Source organism: Myotis yumanensis, unplaced genomic scaffold (genome assembly GCF_028538775.1).
Source record: "Myotis yumanensis isolate MYYU_CA2020_CCGP unplaced genomic scaffold, mMyoYum1.0.hap1 SCAF_12, whole genome shotgun sequence".
In the NCBI taxonomy this organism is placed as follows: domain Eukaryota; kingdom Metazoa; phylum Chordata; class Mammalia; order Chiroptera; family Vespertilionidae; genus Myotis; species Myotis yumanensis.
In genome coordinates, this window is record NW_027223763.1 from 33,068,681 (window position 1) to 33,087,781 (window position 19,101).

Consider the following 19,101-nt stretch of genomic DNA (forward strand, 5'->3'; position numbering starts at 1 on the left):
AGATCCTTCCCCTCCCCCAGCTAGTGAGTGCGCGAACGGGAAAGGAGGAGGGCGGTCCAGGCGAAAGCGCTGCAGACGCCATTATCCTCTGTTTCTCTGCTGCACCAACCTCTACGTCTTGCTTACGTCCCGCTTGTTTACAGCCTATAGGTAATTGGGGTTATTGGGACTTGGGTATTACAGACTCAGGCAGGGGATTGGCCTCCCTAACGGCTGCGTTGACTTCCTCCAAGTCCGGTTTTCCTCGGGCCCTTAGCGGCCTCACAGCCTGAAGGGAGGCGCCGGTGGGAGGCGGGGGTGTCTCCTTCCTCTGGCGCTTTGATTGACGCGGCCTTAGACCAATCGCTTCGCCTAGGTGCCACCGCTGAAGCCCAAGCAGCCAATCGGGCGCGGCGGCGGCGTAGGAGAGCGCGGGAGGCGGGGGAGAGCGGGGCCCTGCGCTCGTTTTCTGTCTAGCTGTGACCGGTTGAGGCGGCGCGGCGGCATAGGGACGACGACCTCGCGCGGTGAGGAGCGGGGCTGGGCGGACGGCGCGTGAGGGCGAAAGTCGGAGGCCAATTTTGCCGCTTGAGGGAGGCGTTTGGGGGGCTGCTTGGTGGTTGGCCGGTTCTCAGCGAGGAAACGTTGCTCGGTTCCCCTCCCCCCACCTCCGCCATTTCCCTGAGCGTATCCGCAGTCCGCGTTGGGGTACTGGAGGCTTCGGGGCGCTACGAGGCATGTGCCTGCAGGATGAGCTGTAGTTTTGTTGTCTTGGGGACTAGGCCTCTTGTTGGGGAAGGAGAAGGGGCCGGCGGGCGGCAACCCGAGGGCGGTACAGATCGCCGCAGTCTCTGGTGGGTCCCGCCGCGCTTCGGCTCTCCCGCTCTCCGGGCCTGGGCTTGGGGCTGGAGCGGAGAGGTCGGGTGGTCGGGGCTGCCTCCGTTGCTTTGTCTCTCCCGCTGTGGGGGGAGGGTGCGGGGACGAGATCTCGGGGCCGCGTGGTGGGTGGGGGAGGGGGTCGGCGCTCGGCTCCGCCTAGTAGCACGTAGTCGCCATTACAAGGGCGGCCATTTCCTGTCGGATCCGGGAGTTGACGTGCGGCGCCTCTGCGCTCGCCTCCGGCTTTCTCGGCTCCTGTTACTCGGCTCCCGCCGATCCCGGTCTCGGGAGTTGGGAGGGGAGTTCATGTTGGCTTCGGCTCGTCACGCGCGTACTTAGCGATTGTGGCGGCCGGAGGAATGGTGATCGAAGGACCGCATCAACGTGGTTTTGGTGTTTTTTTTTGTAGCTAGACCCCGCGTCGGCGTGGTGGTGGTGTTTTTTATAGATGATCTTTACATTCCTTTATCCAAGTCTGCCGCCATACCTCCGTATATAACTGACTGATGGGCCCGAAAGAGAGGGTTTCAGTGAGTCCTTAGAAGAATGGTTGTCGGCAAACGTTATGGACGGCATAAGTGCTGCCCTTTTTAAGCGTTAGGCTGCCTAGGTATCCCCCCGCCTTTTTTTCTCAATTTTTTTCTTTTTTTTTTAATTGGGGGGGCCACATGTCTTCTGCCAGTCCTGCGAGGGGAGATAAAAGGCTGTTTGCAGTCCCGTCGCCAGTCTGGTTGCAGATGTGTAATTGTTAGGTTGCGCCCTTTTTAGCGTCGCGTAAAATACCTTGGTAGTTAGTGTTGAAGGACTCGGTTAACGCAGATAATCGAGTAGTCCGGGCGGAGTGGGGCTGCTCTATAAAACTAGCTTTGTTATGTATCTTTGTCTAAGGTACATTTTCGGGGACAGAATTGAGGTTCGTGGGCTGATGCATGTGCCTTTGTTTTTATATGTGTGTATTATGTAAAATAAATAACTAGTTTTTGAAGTGGGACTAGATCCAGTGGCTTTAGTGTTGTTTTCCTTTGTACAAGAAAAAACTAAAAGTGTTTTTGGATTTTTAAGGCAATTATTGGAGGGCTTAAGACCCTAAAATGAAGAAATGGCTCTTTAGTTTGTTGTGTTCAGATCAGTGTTTGTTCGTATCTAGTAATCGGCAACCAAAGGCAAAACTGATTTGTGTTGGTTTTTGTAGGCTACTGCAGCACTAGGGTGTCAGTTGGTCCCGCCCAGAACACTTCAGTTCTGCTCTGCAAGGATATATAATTGGTACGTTCTAGAAACAGTCCTGTCTTTGCTTTTTAAAAATATTTAGCTACAGGTTACTTTTCAATAAGCCAAATGGACTAGCTTCTTTATTTTTTTTAACAGATTGGTGTGTCCATATAATCCAAGAAAATGGAAACTGAACAGCCAGAGGAAACCTTCCCCAACACCGAAACCAACGGTGAATTTGGTAAGAAGACATTTTAATTTTAACAATTTTATATTTTTATCTGTGTTTAGTCTGAGGTCCCTGTGAATTACAGCTTGGCTTTTATTTATGAACTAAAAGTAATCCTTACTCCCATATTTTGTGTTTAGAAAACTTGAAAGGGAGCATGCTTTGATTCATATTTAAAAGTCAAAGAATCCGAGTGCCTTCGGCCTTTTTAAAACAAACTTAACAATTAGCAACAAATCTCTTAAGATAGAAAATAGTGGCTTTCTCTAATTTAAGCTTAAGTTAGTTAAATTAAAACTTTATGATTAAAGATGCCTTTTGAAGATGATGTGCTTTCTTTGAAATTTGGAACTGTTGATTTCTAGGTAAACGCCCTGCAGAAGATATGGAAGAGGAACAAGCTTTTAAAAGATCTAGGAACACTGATGAGATGGTTGAATTACGCATTCTGCTTCAGAGCAAGGTATTCATTTTATTCTTGGAAAATTGAAAATGGGTTTTAAGTTCTGGCTTGGCCCTCTTGGAAGCCTTCAAAGCCTTAAAGGTTGAAGAATATGAAAGATTTGTGTGGCTCCACAAGGACTTGTAGGCCATGTGGTGGCTTTGTTTTTTTGTTTATGTATGTTTGTTTGTTTGCGTAATAATTAAAATGAAATCCCTTAATATATTGAGCAACTTAACAGGTTAAACCAGGAGAAGGGTGTGGGTAATCCTTAAAGCATTAATGGGTCTTGATTGCATTGCAAATTTATTAGAAAGCAATTTGGCAGTTCACTTGATACTATCAGGTAACAATGAAAAGGTATCTACTACTAATATTTATATTATTTGTTTCACAGATGGGTACTGTGAAATTAATCAGTGCTAAAGTTTTAATAAGTTCAGTGTATACTGACATTCTAAATATTTAAAATTTCTGCCTTGGTGGGGGTTTTTTTGTTTGTTTTTTACTGTATTATTTTTTTTAATACCCCAAATAGATTTTTATCGCTATAACAAGAAAAAGTGGGAGGGCTAAATTTTTTATTTATTTTATTTTTTTCTTGCTTAAAGCTTGAGAACACAGGAAGGAAGGGGCAAAACTAATCTGTCTTTTTACTTTTTCCAGAATGCTGGGGCAGTGATTGGAAAAGGAGGCAAGAATATTAAGGCTCTGCGTACAGACGTAAGTATTAAAGAGTTTAAAACTACTACTCCAGCTTCAGTTTATGTTCGTAGAAATTTAAAGAGTTGCATCATAGAAATCACTTAATAGTTTAGATACATGCCATTTATAATAATCAATTTCATAGATAATTTCAAGGTTTGCCATTCCTTATTTAACAAAGTTTGGATTGGGTTGGGTGGTGAGGTCTATATTAAACCTCTTCACTTTCTAATAACTTTGCACCAAATTATTCACTTCAGGCAGGATAACATCTTAATTAGAAATAACGACAGTGTAAAGACCCTTAATTGCATCATTTCCCGTGTGTGAATCAATTACAGTGTTACTGAAAGCCATTGCAGGTGGCTGATTAAACGCAGAAATTTTTATTCCCTTTTTTTAATCGTCCATCTGTTTAACAGCTTGCACATGGAACACAAATTAATGTTGAGCTTGCATGATTTAAATATGGGTAAAGAGAAGGCACTTATTTTTAAGATTGGGAAACCTTATGTCAGTGCCATTGATTTTAGTCTTAATATTTTATAGTGGGTTGACTCTTGTGATTAGACACATTAAATGTTGGTATCACCAGAAGTAAGCATATTTATAGGACTTGGCTACACCTAAATTCCTTTTAAAAAAATTTTTTTCTCATAGTGAACACGCTCTTAAATGTTTTCTTGCTGAAATGGAGGCAAATAATAACTTTGTGTTGAATACTTACAGTATTTCATTTCTCTCTTGGTCGCAGATCTTTGTATGTTCCTCTTGAGTACTGTAAACTGAACTTGAAAATTTGCTTAAAATTTTACAAACTTGCCTGTTAGGATCTAGGAATGCCTTTTAAACCTCCAGGAAACCAACTAGTCTTTTAAGAGTTAGGGTTTTTGGTGGTGTGGGAATTTTTGTTTTGTCTTTTATAAACCTCTCTCCTTTTAATCCAGATGTTCTGTATAGTTATCTGGGTTATTAATTTCCCCGTTCCTCAAGAACTTAAGTAAACTGAGTCATGACAGGTTTTGTGTCTACCCTCATGAGCCAGCCTGCTACTGAAACATCGTTTGTTTTCTTAAAAAGAAAAAAAATAGTACCGTCATTTAAGGTCCTTAAATGTTAAGCCACAGTCAGATATAGAGTCCATTATTGTGTTAGTCTTCAGAACAACTTAAACTTGTTTTCATTAATTGAGAGTATGAGTATAGTTTGTATTAAATTAAAATTTATTGCTTTTCCCCCTTTTCCCTCTCCTTGTTTTTTTGGCCATATATCTCCGTTGCCCATGTACTGGATCGACTTACCCCTGCGTTGCCCACCATGACGTTGGCCCATCCGCCCCTGAACGCCCATGTGAAAACCCTGGTTGGCTATGCCCAAAAATGTGCTCGTTGCCAAACGGGTACCATACTTGACAACTTCTGATTGAATGCCCATGCCCAATGCCAACATCCACGAACGCCAATGACCAATGCAGTACAATGCCAGTGTTTCAGTCCCAGACAGCAGTGGCCCCGAGCGGTATGTCCCAACAGTTTATGCCTCACTGCCTGATTAGAAAGAGAGAACTGTATTTTATTACCTGCCTTTTATATAATTAAATAGTATCCCCTTTAGACGGTGTATTGTTTTTCAAGTTTCTGTCTTATTTTCCCCATTAAGTCTTTTTGTCACTGAACTTTTACCGTGAGTTGCCCACCCAAACGATCCACTAATTTTATTTCGATGGAAGGAGCACAGCTTCAAGTGTTGCATATTTGCTGCATTGTAAATCAAATTGTTACCAAAATAGTCTCTCGCTCTGTCTTTGTGGCCCACCTTGCTTCCCGACATTTGCCTGTTCATAATTTTTTCTGATGAAATGCTAACTCTGGTTCACTTTCCTTCACTTCTCATTTGTATTGTCTTTGTTTTGTCTTGCATTTGTATTTGTTTTCTTGCAGAGCCCATTAGTGATCTAATTTCTAACTGGAATCCATAACCTTACTCCAAATATAATGTTCACCACTTGCATATTCCCCACTTTGCCTAAGAGAAGGTGTGCCAGTTTTACCAATGTAACAGCGAGGGTATCCTTAATTAACTTAGTGGTGGCGGGGAACATAAATATTCAACTCTGCTTCAGTTCTGGTCAATTTATTGCCCACTTAATCTGAGCCCTTCCAAGAGCCCATTCTCTGTCTCTCTCCAAGTCTCCTAATATTGTTATCATGTCTGTATTGGGCATAAAACAAAAATGCATGTGTAAACCTATAAATAGGCTACTTTAAATGGGGAGTATTAAATGTTACTTCTCTGGAAAAGTTTGTATGAATGCTAGTGATAAACACAAAACTCATTTTTCTTTTCCAACTTTTTTGTACTATCTGGTATTTGTGATGTTTGACAGCATATTGAGTATCAGTGCTGATATTGAAACAATTGGAGAAATTCTGAAGAAAATCATCCCTACCTTGGAAGAGGTAGGCTCATTTTTTTATGTATTTGTTGATTGGGGAGGGTTAAAGTATGTTTTATTGGGGCCTAATGGGGGAGGTGGAGAGACAGTGGGTATAACATTTTGTTGTAGTAGCAGCATTGTACAACCTGCTTTATAGTATACAGGGTTGCTGTATTCGCGTTGTTTTTAAAATGTCTGACCACAACGGAGTAAATCTGAACTAAAAATATCTGTGGTCATGCATTTTCATGGGTTTAGCATATATTTTATGGGCTTTAGTTTTAGAGGAGGTTTTTTGTTTTTGTTTCGTTAAATTTGAGGATTTTTAAGTTCTGTAATTATTTATAGTATATAGAGAAAACCATTGTACATTCTTAGTGTAGATTAGTGTAGTTTCTCGCTATGTAATGATGTAGATGTGAAATATGTTGTAGTAGCTTTACCAATATATGCGACAATAGCCTGATCACACTAGACACTTAACCTATTACTCTTATTTTTCTACTTTCAGGGCCTGCAGTTGCCATCACCCACTGCAACCAGCCAGCTCCCGCTCGAATCTGATGCTGTGGAATGCTTAAATGTATGTCATAGTGCCATTGAACCCCACTGAAGTATGGAGCCTGGCCCATGGGATTAATTTTATTTTTAACATAGTGTGCTTTTCCGGTCTCTATAGAAAAAGGCTTAAAAACATGATAAATGAATGGTCTTACAACTCACTGTTGACCCTGCTCCATGCTGCAGTGGGAATTAACTACATTTGCAAAGTGCTTTGCAGTCATTTATATTATGATGTTATTTGAATGTTAATAATAATATTGTAGTAACAGCGACATGCTAAATGGCTGCAGTGTGGGTATGGTGTTGCAGGACCTGAAAATAAAATAGTTTTTTAAGGTGGTGCAGAATGTCCTTTTTGGGCCTGGCTATTGAGGATAATAAGCACATAACTGGTAAAGTTATTGAAATATAAATTCAGGTTGCTCACTGCAACAGTATGTTATGCTTATAGCAGATAAGTGTGTATTGGGGAAATCCTTAATTTGGAACTAAAATTTTATAACTCTCCCTCTGCAGTACCAACACTATAAAGGAAGCGACTTTGACTGCGAATTGAGACTGTTGATTCATCAGAGTCTGGCAGGAGGGATTATTGGGGTCAAAGGTGCTAAAATCAAAGAACTTCGAGAGGTAAAGTCACTTTTATTTTCTTTTACTGGAAAATAGTTTTTCATATATACTTGGTGTAGTGGGCTTGGCTTCTGTTACCCTTCTGAGTTTCTTCCCTGAGATTCCTCATCACATTTGCTGTTGAAATACCACAATAAGGCCTGACCACATTATTTTGGTGTGCTTCCCCCCCATCCCCATCCCCCCCCAAAAAAAGTCCTAGGGTTACCAACAAAATTTGGGGTGGAGAGGAGTGGGTTTACTTAAGATAGATAGATACATTTATCTGAACCTTCCTAGGTTTCCTAACCTCTTTAGTGTACTTCCTTGTTTTTGTTTTGTTGGGGTGGGTTTTTTTGTTTGTTTGTTTTGGTTAATGCTTTTTTTTTTTTTTTTTTAATACAGAACACTCAGACAACAATCAAGCTTTTCCAGGAATGCTGTCCTCATTCCACTGACAGAGTCGTTCTTATTGGAGGAAAACCTGATAGGGTTGTAGAGTGCATAAAGATCATCCTTGATCTTATATCAGAGGTACCTTAAGAATGCTTATCTGCATGTTTAACTTCTTAAAACAGATGTCAAAGTATTTCCGAATATTTAGACAAATGTCTTTTGTCCTTTCCCTAGCAATTTTCAATCCCCTATCTTTAGCTAGCTATTACTTTAATTTAGAAATAATTTGAGAGACTGGAGAACTGTCTTGATTGCTGGTGTGATTTTTATAGCCTTTAGTCCTTCAAAGGAAATTTCTACAGTACTACATTGCACAGAGCTTCCAACTGATAGTGTTCGGTAGTGTTCATATGAGTTACAGGCTCACCCAAGATACTGAACCTTTTATCCCTCTGAGTGGTCACTTCATAGACTCCATTGTGAAACAAAAGGGGTTGTAGTCCCTTAAGATAGTCTGGTAAAAGTAGCAAGCTGCTACTTCTTCCCCCAAGCAGTAAAGCTCACTTTTTGTTTAGGACTCACAAAAAATAATGCATTTTTTTCCAGTTATTTCCTATATTTCTGTTTTTGCCTATATTCCTGTCCCGTCTGAAGTACCTCCCAGGAAAAATAAAAGGACTTTAGATATTTTGTTTGTAAAAAGAGTGGTTATCAAGTCTATTTTTCTTTGGTGTGTAATATTGCTGTTTTTGTTTTAGTCGCCCATCAAAGGACGTGCACAGCCTTATGATCCCAACTTTTATGATGAAACTTATGATTATGGTGGCTTTACAATGATGTTTGATGACCGTCGTGGCCGTCCTGTGGGATTTCCCATGCGGGGACGAGGTGGTTTTGACAGAATGCCTCCTGGTCGGGGTGGGCGCCCCATGCCTCCATCTAGAAGAGATTATGATGATATGAGCCCTCGGCGAGGACCTCCTCCCCCTCCTCCTGGACGAGGTGGCCGGGGTGGTAGCAGAGCTCGCAATCTTCCTCTTCCTCCACCACCACCACCTAGAGGAGGGTAAGTTCCTTTTCATCTACATATTACTAACATACAAGAGGCTGCAGTTTAGGGGGTGATCAGGGTTAGACTTTTCTTTATTTGATGTGTGTGATGTCAGTAACCTGAGATTACAACCAGTACTGTTTTTGCAGGGATCTAATGGCCTATGACAGGAGAGGAAGACCTGGAGATCGTTATGATGGCATGGTAAGAATTTTCATTTATCATCAATTATATTTCAGTGCGTAAGGCATCTACAAGTATGGTATAGTGAACATTTTTGTTCACGAAAATGTTGCTGGAAAAGCTTGTCTTACAAATTCATTCCTTAGATAGCCACTTACATCATTTTGTTCTTTGCCAGACTAGTAAGACTTTATTGAGCCATCATTATTCCCCAAAGTATGTAATGTAGAAATATAAATTGGGCATATAAAAGTAGTAACTATGGCAAAAGTATTCTGCCAGGTTCATGTTAACAGTTCTTTGTCTCAACACAGGTTGGTTTCAGTGCCGATGAAACATGGGACTCTGCAATAGATACATGGAGCCCTTCAGAATGGCAGATGGCTTATGAACCACAGGTTGAGTATCCTGGCTGTTTGCACTCATATCAGGAATAATTAAGATGTTTGCCTACTCACCAATAAGTGTCTTTTTTTCACCTTAATATTTTTCTTTAAATGCTGTGTACCTGAGTAGTTTCTTGCCCTAAGGATTCTTCTGAAATATACTTACTAGGGAGCATATGGAACTTTGGTTTCCTAAACTGAGGAGTTTTAGGAATACTAAGATATCTGAAAAATAGTTGAAAGCAAAGTAATTTTCTATTTTTTCTTTCCATTTTTAGGGTGGCTCTGGATATGGTAAGTTTTCTCCTTTGTGAAATCAAATATTATTTCATGTTTTCTAAAAGAACTTAATGCTCATTATTTAAATCAGATTATTCCTATGCAGGGGGTCGTGGCTCATATGGTGATCTTGGTGGACCTATTATTACAACACAAGTAACTATTCCCAAAGATGTAAGTATCTTTACTGTATTACAATAAACACTTAATGAATTATTTCAAGTCCTCTAACTTATAATAAGAGATTTTAACAAATATTCCATTTTAGGATTAAAGTTGTGTTTTTTAAGGACTTCAGTGGGGTGTCCTCCAATTTGGGATTTGTCAGGTGTCCACTACTATCAAAAGCTGTTAGATGGTTTTGAGCCCTTGATTCATTAAGAAAATGTTGAAGTAATTGCATTGTAACCCAAATCTTGACTAGTTTTTTGGGGGGTGGATTAAAAGTCGGAATAAATAACTGCAAAGTTAAACTCGAAGGTCTTTTAAAATATAGGTGATGTGATTTTTTTTTTTAAAGTATATCATAAACGCTTGTTTTTGAAAATCTTTTCAGCTGGCTGGATCTATAATTGGCAAAGGTGGTCAGAGGATTAAACAAATTCGTCATGAGTCAGGAGCTTCGATCAAAATTGATGAGCCTTTAGAAGGGTCCGAAGATCGGATCATTACCATTACAGGAACACAGGACCAGATACAGAATGCACAGTATTTGCTGCAGAACAGGTCAGTTTAAGTTTAGCTTTATGTTAGCCTACACATACTAAAACTTTAAAAAGCTTTTCTTCTCAATTGATTTTTCTTTTAGAAGCCATGGTGTCTCAACCTTTTGGGGACCTAACTTCTAAACATTCTAATAGTTTTGCTTTAATTTTCTTCTGCTTTCTTACTAAAAACGGAGACATTCAGTACTAATCTTGCTGGAAGAAGCCTTAACCAAGCAAACTTCTCATTTCTCTGGTGAAAACTGCTGCCAAAACCACTTATTATAAATTATACAAAGCCTGTAGAAAATGTAGAAGATTCAGTGGATGTTGGTCTAGTTCTGTGTGGAAGACTAGTGATTTTGTTGTTTTTAGATAACTAAATCGACAACAAATCACAGTCTGCCATATGGCACAGGCCATGCCTCTACAGGACAAATGATTGGTGCTGTAAAATGCAGCATTTCACACCTTCACTGGCATTTCTTGTCTTTTTCTACCAAATATTAACAACTTTTTGTTTCATTTTCTTAATTCTGCTCTACTAATGTCTGGTTCACTATTAATCTTTTTTTTTTCTTGAATTTTACATTGCTCTAATTTGTAATTGCTGTTTTAATTCTTATTTCTAATTATTAATGGACATGCTTATCGCTTTAATTTAGCATTGAAATTGTCTTAATGTTGATGAAGATGTTACGAACAAAAATTCTAATTCGTACTTTTTTTTCTTTTCTTTTATAGTGTGAAGCAGTATGCAGATGTTGAAGGATTCTAATGCAAGATATTTTTTCTTTTTTATAGTGTGAAGCAGTATTCTGGAAAGTTTTTCTAAGACTAGTGAAGAACTGAAGGAGTCCTGCATCTTTTTTTTTTTATCTGCTTCTGTTTAAAAAGCCAACATTCCTCTGCTTCATAGGTGTTCTGCATTTGAGGTGTAGTGAAATCTTTGCTGTTCACCAGATGTAATGTTTTAGTTCCTTACAAACAGGGTGGGGGGGGGGAGGGTGTGCAAAAACTAACATTGAAATTTTGAAACAGCAGCAGAGTGAGTGAATTTTAATTTTTGTTCATTGTTGGTGGTTAGAAAATTCCCCCTATGTAATTATTGTGAACACTTTGCTTTGTGGTCACTGTAACATTTGGGGGGGGTGGGACAGGGAAGAAAAGTAATAATAGTCCATATGTCCCTGGCATCTATTCAGAGCAGTGTGCAGAATGTAATGCTCTTTTGTAAGAAACGTTTTATGATTTTTAAAATAAATTTAGTGAACCTATTTTTGGTGGTCATTTTTTTTTTTAAGATGGTCATTTTTCAAATGGCTGAATTCCCCAACCTACCCCCAACTAAACACTAAGTTTGATTTTCAGCTCCTCTGTTGGACTTGGACTTAGGCAAAAAAAAATAATCTTTGCAAATTCAGTTCTGGTGATTTCTGGATGGTTTGAATGTCCATTGCTTGGGAAGAAATTCCATCATACCCACTCATGCTTATAATAAGCTGGGGATTTTGTTTTTATAAATGCCCCTACTTTGCAACAGTTTTCCTATGTTAGTAATTGTGAAGAACCAAGGTGGGGAGCAGCACTAAAAATTAAGTAATGGTATAAATGTATACCAGAAGCCTGATAGCAAGTTTTATTGATTAGAGTAATATTTGGTTATGGAAGTGACGCTAAATAAATTCTGGTTATTTTTTATTAGATAATTTCTTAACAAATTTAAACTGTCGGCCTGCTTAGTGTCTATTAGTTAAACTTTGTAAAATATATATATATTCTTGTTTTTCCATTGTATGCAAAATGAAAGAAAAAGATGTACCATTTCTTTGTTGTATGTTGGATTATGTAGGAAATGTTTGTGAACAAGTCAAAAAAAAAGGGAAAAAAGTTCCTGTGGATGTTTTGTGTAGTATCTTGACGTTTGTATTAAATAATAGTTAAGTTCACTTCCGAATAAAATTCCCATAATGCTAGATTTGACGTGTGCCCAATTTGAGCAAGGGTTGATTGACACCTGTTAAAATTTGTTAAACCGTTCCTCTTGTAAGGAAATACAGTAATCTTAAATTACATATTTTTTGTGTGAAGTGTTTTTCTAGCATTTATAAATGGAATCTGGTAGGGGTGGTAAAGACAGAATTTCGGCAGTTGGGCTATTAATCTTAAAGAGGGAGTATCGCATAATGGGAGCTGAGTCATGCAATTTTACAGCTCCTGTTCTCCCATTACATGGTAAATTTTTGGGTCTTTTGTTTCTATCTATAGAATTAGTTCGTTTGATGTTTGAGAATATTAAAATAACTAGTATATGGTTCCTGATTCATAAATTCCTAAAATACTTGCCTATTGGCCTCCAACTATCCAGAAGGCATGAAAACTCGGTTACATAGAAAAGGGTTCATGGAGATAGTTCCACTTTCTTACATTTAGGAAAGAAATTTGTGTCTAATAGAAAAGTGAAGTGGGCAGTTTTTCTTGAATACATAATGATACGTGCAAATATGCCATTTAAGGCTATTAGTATTTCAGTAACACCCCTTTTAGGGGAGAGGAATTGAGTGGTCTTTTGATAGTGAAGTACATGGTGTCACATTGCTTAAAACTAGTGAATACTACTTGTAAGGTTTCCCCAGAGGTCAAGTCAGGCTGAGTTGCCACATTGGGATTGCTTAGGGTAATATAGCCTGCTGGTGCTGAAATGAGTCCTCCCCAGAAAAAAAAAGGGGGGGATGACATGTAGTCAAGTTATTCCAACCTGTGGAAAGCATTCCTGGAGCGAACACTGGTTTTCAAAGCTTTCATTAGCCATTCAAAAATTAGTTATGTAAATATATGAGTAGCTGAAAGTTTTAATTTTTGCCTTCCACAAACAATTCAGACTTTGAACACTTAAACCTAAAAGAATTGGAGAATATCTGGCATTGATAAGTTCACAACTGAGAGGGAGAGGCCTTTTGCATTGGTTAAAGGGTGTTTGAACTTGAACATAGGCTGGGATTTGAGTTAAATTGAAAAAAATTCTGAAGTTTAGAATTACTGAACACTATCAAACAAATTTTATAAGAAGTAGTACATAATGCTGATTTGCTACTTTAAAAATGTAAACAGCCCTTGCTGGAGTAGCTCAATCAGATAGTGTCGTACTGATAACACCAAGATTGTGGGTTCAATCCCAGTTCACATAACAACAACCAATGAATGCATAAATAAGTGGAACAACAAATTGATATTTTTCCTCACTATAAATAATGAAATATAAACATGGAAGGTTTCAAAACATTTTTAGCTTAACTTTGGCAATTACCAAAATGACAACAGAAATCGGGTTGCACCAAGGTTTTACAGCAGGGGTGGGAAACCTTTTTTCTGCCAAGGGTCATTTGGATATAATCTCATTCAGAGGCCATACAAAATTATCAACTTAAAAATTAGCTTGCTATATTTGGTCAAACAGTTACTTAATTCACCCCTAGTGCCTTGGCAGGGCCAGACCAAATGATTTCACAGGCCATATAAGGCCATGGGCTGGACATTTCCCACTCATTTTATAGGAATAAATTTGAAAACCTATTCACATTTTAGTTTGCCTTTACAATGAGACCATAATGGAAAATATTTTCATTGTGTTGAATGATCCAGTTATTCCTAAATCTTTAATCACTGATACCTCTGGTATACACAGAGACTGAATCTTTTAGGAAAAAGTGAAGTATAACAATTTTTCTCAATCATTTCAGTGGTTTGTTTTCCAGTGTCTTATGTTAATACTCAAAATGGAATTACTGTTCCACAAACATGACAGGTTTTGATTTGCTTTAAGATTGCTGCTGCTGCTGAAGCGGCCTATATTTTATTTTTTTTAATCCTCACTGGAGAACAGGCTTAGAGGAAGGGAGAGAACTATCGGTGGATCAAACCCACAACCCAGGTATGTGCCCTGCCCAAATCGAACCCACAACCTTTTGGTGCATGGATGAAATTCAACCAGGCCTATACTTTAAATTTTATTTTCAGATCAATGAAAATAAGTCCATAAGGTTGGTTTGGTTTTTTTAATGTTTAGTGCCATCGAATTTTGGAAAGGGATTTAATCTTGATGGCTAAATTAAACTAATCTTAAATACTATGTTTACATCTGTTTATTGTCAATGTTTGCCCCTTGCTGGCAAGTTTGAAGTGAAATTGACCCAATTTCTTGATGGTGACACTGAACTTGTACAAAACAATATCACAGTGTTTCTCAAACTGTTAATAGGACCATCTTCAACAATGCTGGTTAAACATGAAAATGGCCCACACCTCAGTTCTAGCAAATCAGTCACTATAAAGAGGCATCAAGAATCTGCACATTTGACATACAGATGGTCAATAGACATGGAAAAATGCTCAAAGTCACCTATGATCAGATGTAAATAAAAACAATGTATCACCCCACACTTGTCAAAATGGCAACTATCAAATCAGTTACTGGAGAGGATATGGAGAAAGGGGAATCCTAGTACACCGTAGATGAGAATGCAGACTGGTGCAGCCACTGGAAAACAGTATGGAGTTTCCTCAAAAAATTGAAAATGACCCGGCCAGTTGAGCACCGATCTATGGACCAGGTCACAGTTTGATTCCCAGTCAGGGCATATGCCTGAGTTGTGGGCTCAATCCCACAACTGGGCATCTGATCAGTGGTTCTCTCCCATCATTGATGTTTCACCCTTCCTCTCTAAAATCAATATAAAAGATATCCTTTTTGAGTTAAAAATGGAACTGATCCCACTTCTAGGAATATAGCCTAAGAATCCCAAAACACTAATCAGAACATATGCACCCCAATATTCATAGCAGTGTTATTTACAGTAGCCAAGGTCTGGAAACAGCACAAGTGCCCATCAATAGATGAATCGATAAAAACTGACACATTTACACCATGGAATACTATGCAGCAATAAAGAAGGGTTTCCTTGCCCTGGCAGGTTTGGCTCAGTGAATAGGGGGCATTGGTCTGCAGACCAAAGGGTCCTGGGTTCGATTACAGTCAAGAGAATGCACCTTAGTTGCAGACTCCTCCCCGGCCCAGGCCCTGGTCAGGGCGTGTGCAGGAGGCAACCAATTGTGTTTCTGTCACATCGATGTTGCTCTCTTTCTCTCTTCCATTTTCTCTAGAAATCAATGAAAAACTATCCTTGGGTGAGGATGAAAAAAAAAAAGAAGGATCTCATATCCTTTAAGAAAGTATGGAGGGACCTGGAGAGTGTTATGCTAAGCGAAATAAGCCAGTCAGAGAACGACAAATATCACATGATCTCACTTATGTATGGAATATAAAGAACAAAATAGGACCAGAAGCATGGATAAATGAAAGACTGACATCTCAAAGGGGAAGTGGGGGTGGGAAGGATGGGATGAGATGGAAAAAAAAAAACGAAACATGCATATATGCATAATCTGTGGTCACTGACAATAATGTGGTGAAGGCCTCCGGGGACAGGGTGTAGGACGGGTAAAGCGGAGCAGGAATGGGGGACATCTGTAATAGAGCCAACAATAAAAATAAAAAGAACCTGCACATTTAACAATGCCTGGGGTTAACAGTTTAAATTGTAAAAACGTCTTTTTATCACCTCCACCTTTCCAAGACCTTCCAAAGTCTGGGTGCAAAGGGTTTAAGTATTTTGATAATGGGATGAAAGGGCCTTTGTCTGCAACTATGTAATATGTAGTAAGAACCATAAGTATATTTCCATACCTTTTCATTAATTCATACGAATGTATTTAGTTCCTGAAGTGTGTACAGGGACAGTAGGCCCTAAGGGTGCAGTGGTTAGCAAAAATAGTCTATTTGAAAAGACAATCCAATAATTAAAACAAATTGATAATGAGGAAAAAGAAACTTCTTAGGACTGTAAGATGTGTGTACATGTGTACATTCACAATCATGTTATGCTGCTTCAAACAACTTTGTAAAGTGTTAAAACTGGGAAAGTCCCAGTGTGTTGATACAAAATTCTGCCCTCTGTTCTTAGCAGATGAAAAAGACATCAGAGTTTGTATGCACAGATGGACATCATTTGCCCAAGGCAGGCTTTAGCTCTTTTCTGACCTGAGGAAAAGAAGAGAAGGGACTACCTGGAAAATTAAAGTCAAGGTAGTTATACTATACATTTGTCCATATTTAAAACAGGAAGCTAATTTGCTGAACTGGGTGGTTGAATGTACAAAATGCAAATGTTATGTGGGGTTGGGTTCCCCTGTTTGCCAACTGGCACTAGCAACCGAGTTGGGGTAAATTGAAATACCAGCTCTCTTATCCTATGACCTGAAATCTTTCTAGTCTCCACCTCATTTTTTGTCAAGAACTCATAAGGATTTCCTGTCCTCTCAACAGTCCCACCCCATTTCTCCGATTCCCCACACTCAGACCTGTAACTCCCAGACCTGTATTTCTTTTGAGAGAAATAAAAGGCATTGTCACCAAACCATCACACCTTTCAAAATCCTATCAAATATTATCCCCTTTTGGTCATCCTATCCCTCTTTCCACTTTTCTTACTGAAGTCTACCATTAAAGGATAAGCTTCATGGAAGGGAAGAGCCAGTTCATCTAGAACAAAAAAGTCTCTAGGGTAGGGATGGGAAAGCATATGACAGCTGCTTATCAGACCAAAAGAGGGAGAAGTCATTTTGATAGTAAGGAGAGAGATTGGCAGGAACAATAGAGTAGAAGGTGTCAGCTTGATCCCTCATAAACCCTAGGGTTCAGCCTGGTGCAGGGCAAGTGGAGGATGATTAGTGAGAGCAGCAACTCCAGATAGCTGATCCTTTCCAAAATGACAGTAGTGGGGGCTCCTGGATTCCACAGGGGTTAATTCAGGTTAACCTTGACCAGGTGGTGAGTGTTTAGGAGTTCTAGACCTCCCCTGTGTGTTGACTTCATATATTCAGGCCAACCAGAGAGCTTTCTTTATACTGTTATTCTCATAAAGAGATAAAAGCGGTGCCCTAGCCAGTTTGGCTCAGTGAACAGAACATGTGCCTGTGGACTAAAGGGTCCCAAGTTCGATTCCAGTGAAGGGGGCTGGATCCTCAGTAGGGTTCGTGCAGGAGGCAGCCAGTCAATGATTCTCTCATCATTGATGTTTCTATTTCCCTCGTCCTCTCCCTTCCACTCTGAAATCAATAAAGATATATTAAAAAACAAATAATATCTCTTTTTTTAAAAAAGTGGCTATACTCATTTATATTTCTTATTGAAAGCAAGGAGCCTAGTTCTCAAATAACTGCACTAGCCCTGGAGTGCCTACCTCTAGACTTACTAAATGAGAAAAACAATCCCTTTTGTTTAGTCATGATAGTCTGGTTTTCTGTTGTGTGAAGTACAATCCTACCCAGATATTTTATTGTCTGCCTTTCTCACTACATCATGTCAAATACCATGTCTATATTTGCTACCTGTGTAAGGTAGAAAATTCAACTCAAAACTGCTTTAAGATATATGGAAGTTTATGAACTCACATAACTGGAAATCCAGAAGTAGGACAGAACTAAGAGTTGACATGATCCCATTATCCCAGTTCCATTTCTCTGCTATTCTTTTTTTTAAATATATATATATAATATAATATATATATAAATATATATATATATATTATATATATATATTTGATTTAAGAGAGGAAGGGAGAGGGAAAGAGAGAAACATCAATGAAAAGAGAGAATCTTTGATTGGCTGCCTCCTGCACACACCCCCACTGGGATTGAGCCTGCAACCGGGGCATGTGCCCTTGACCAGAATCGAACCTGGGACCCTTGAGTCCACAGGCCAACACTCTATCCACTGAGCCAAACCAGCTAGGGCTCTCTGCTATATTTTTTGCCTCCCCTGTGTGTTGACTTCATATATTCAGGTTGCCATCATAAGCACTGTAGGAATTTCATGACATATGTCACAGCTCAACATGCCTAGTGGGAGCGTGGATCACTTCTGGAAGTTCCCCTGGAAAAGTTTTCCGGAAAGTATCCTGAAAACCTATCCTTAAAACTCATTGAGGTGCAGTGGGGTACATGCATGATCCTAATCCAGTCCCTGGAAAGAGGGTGCTACTATCCTTAGAACAGTCCAGACCACCCCTGGAACCCAGGAGGCTGAGCTACACCAACTGTGGGTAGGAGGGAAGGATTCCCGAATAACAGCAGGGTTCTGTTAGAAAGGGAGAAGGGAAAGGATGTTGAGTATGTAAACAGCTCACTTTTTGTATTCCCAACATCTTGTAGACAAGTTTAAAAGCCAAAACAGAACACCCACACAGTTTATGCTTTATCTCAACAATAAGTTTCTTGAGTGAAGTATGCTTTACTCTTATTTATACTAGAGTTTTAACTCAATCCTGAACATATTAGGAATTCAAATTGTTGATTTTTTAAAATCAATAAGTCTGTGAGAGAAAATGGCTTAAATTATTTAGCTTCCTAGATTTTTTTGCACATTGCTAGATTTTCTTGCTAATCAACTTCTTTGACTCCCAAAACTTAGAACTGCTTGGGTACACAGGAAAAATTCCAAGCCCACAGATGTACATTTATTCAACAACTATATTGATGTACTAGTGACTTTTTCTGGAAAAGTAAATCAGTGAAGTCCCTAAAGTTCCTTTTTCTTGCCAAAATGAAGAAACCGGGGAGATGAGGTTCTGCTTCGCTAGAGGCAGTTGTCAAACTTACAAGTTCCAAATCATCCAAAAATTCCGGGGTTCTTTTCTGTCAGTAACTAGAGACGACTACTGATTTTTTAAAATAGTTTATTTTCAAAGGTGTAAACATTTTATATTATCCATGGTGGCTTATCTCAGAAGGAGAAAAAAGAATATGCCTCTATACTAACTTTTCATCACCAGGCAAATGTGGATCATCACGAAATTGACTTTTATACCTCTCTCCTCATCCTAAAAAGTATTGTTTAAAAAGTTTGGGGCCGTAAAGTAATTCTAATTTCCTCTGTCTCCGTAGGCCCATTGATAAAGTCATTACTTGACAGTACCAGTTCACATTGATT

At 39.2% G+C, this 19,101-nt stretch overlaps 1 protein-coding gene across 8 annotated transcripts; it reads left to right on the forward strand.

Moving 5' to 3' along the window:
* The first annotated feature begins 24 nt into the window (after window positions 1-24).
* HNRNPK (heterogeneous nuclear ribonucleoprotein K) lies at window positions 25-12,130 on the forward strand. Of its 8 annotated transcripts, none has more exons than XM_070431426.1 (17): window positions 25-150; window positions 2,051-2,124; window positions 2,227-2,311; window positions 2,665-2,762; window positions 3,408-3,464; window positions 4,921-4,964; window positions 5,833-5,905; window positions 6,395-6,466; window positions 6,964-7,077; window positions 7,462-7,590; window positions 8,211-8,518; window positions 8,653-8,707; window positions 9,001-9,084; window positions 9,351-9,366; window positions 9,443-9,525; window positions 9,908-10,077; window positions 10,800-12,130. In XM_070431426.1, the coding sequence occupies exons 3-17, from the start codon at window positions 2,254-2,256 to the stop codon at window positions 10,831-10,833; spliced, it is 1,395 nt and encodes a 464-aa protein (XP_070287527.1). In that variant the 5' UTR covers window positions 25-150; window positions 2,051-2,124; window positions 2,227-2,253; the 3' UTR covers window positions 10,834-12,130. The 8 variants fall into 8 exon arrangements, with proteins under 8 accessions (XP_070287527.1, XP_070287529.1, XP_070287526.1 ...); XM_070431425.1 differs by lacking the exon at window positions 25-150 and adding an exon at window positions 416-506; XM_070431429.1 differs by lacking the exon at window positions 25-150 and adding an exon at window positions 416-506 and having other exon boundaries at window positions 10,860-12,130.
* The last annotated feature ends 6,971 nt before the right edge of the window (window positions 12,131-19,101 follow it).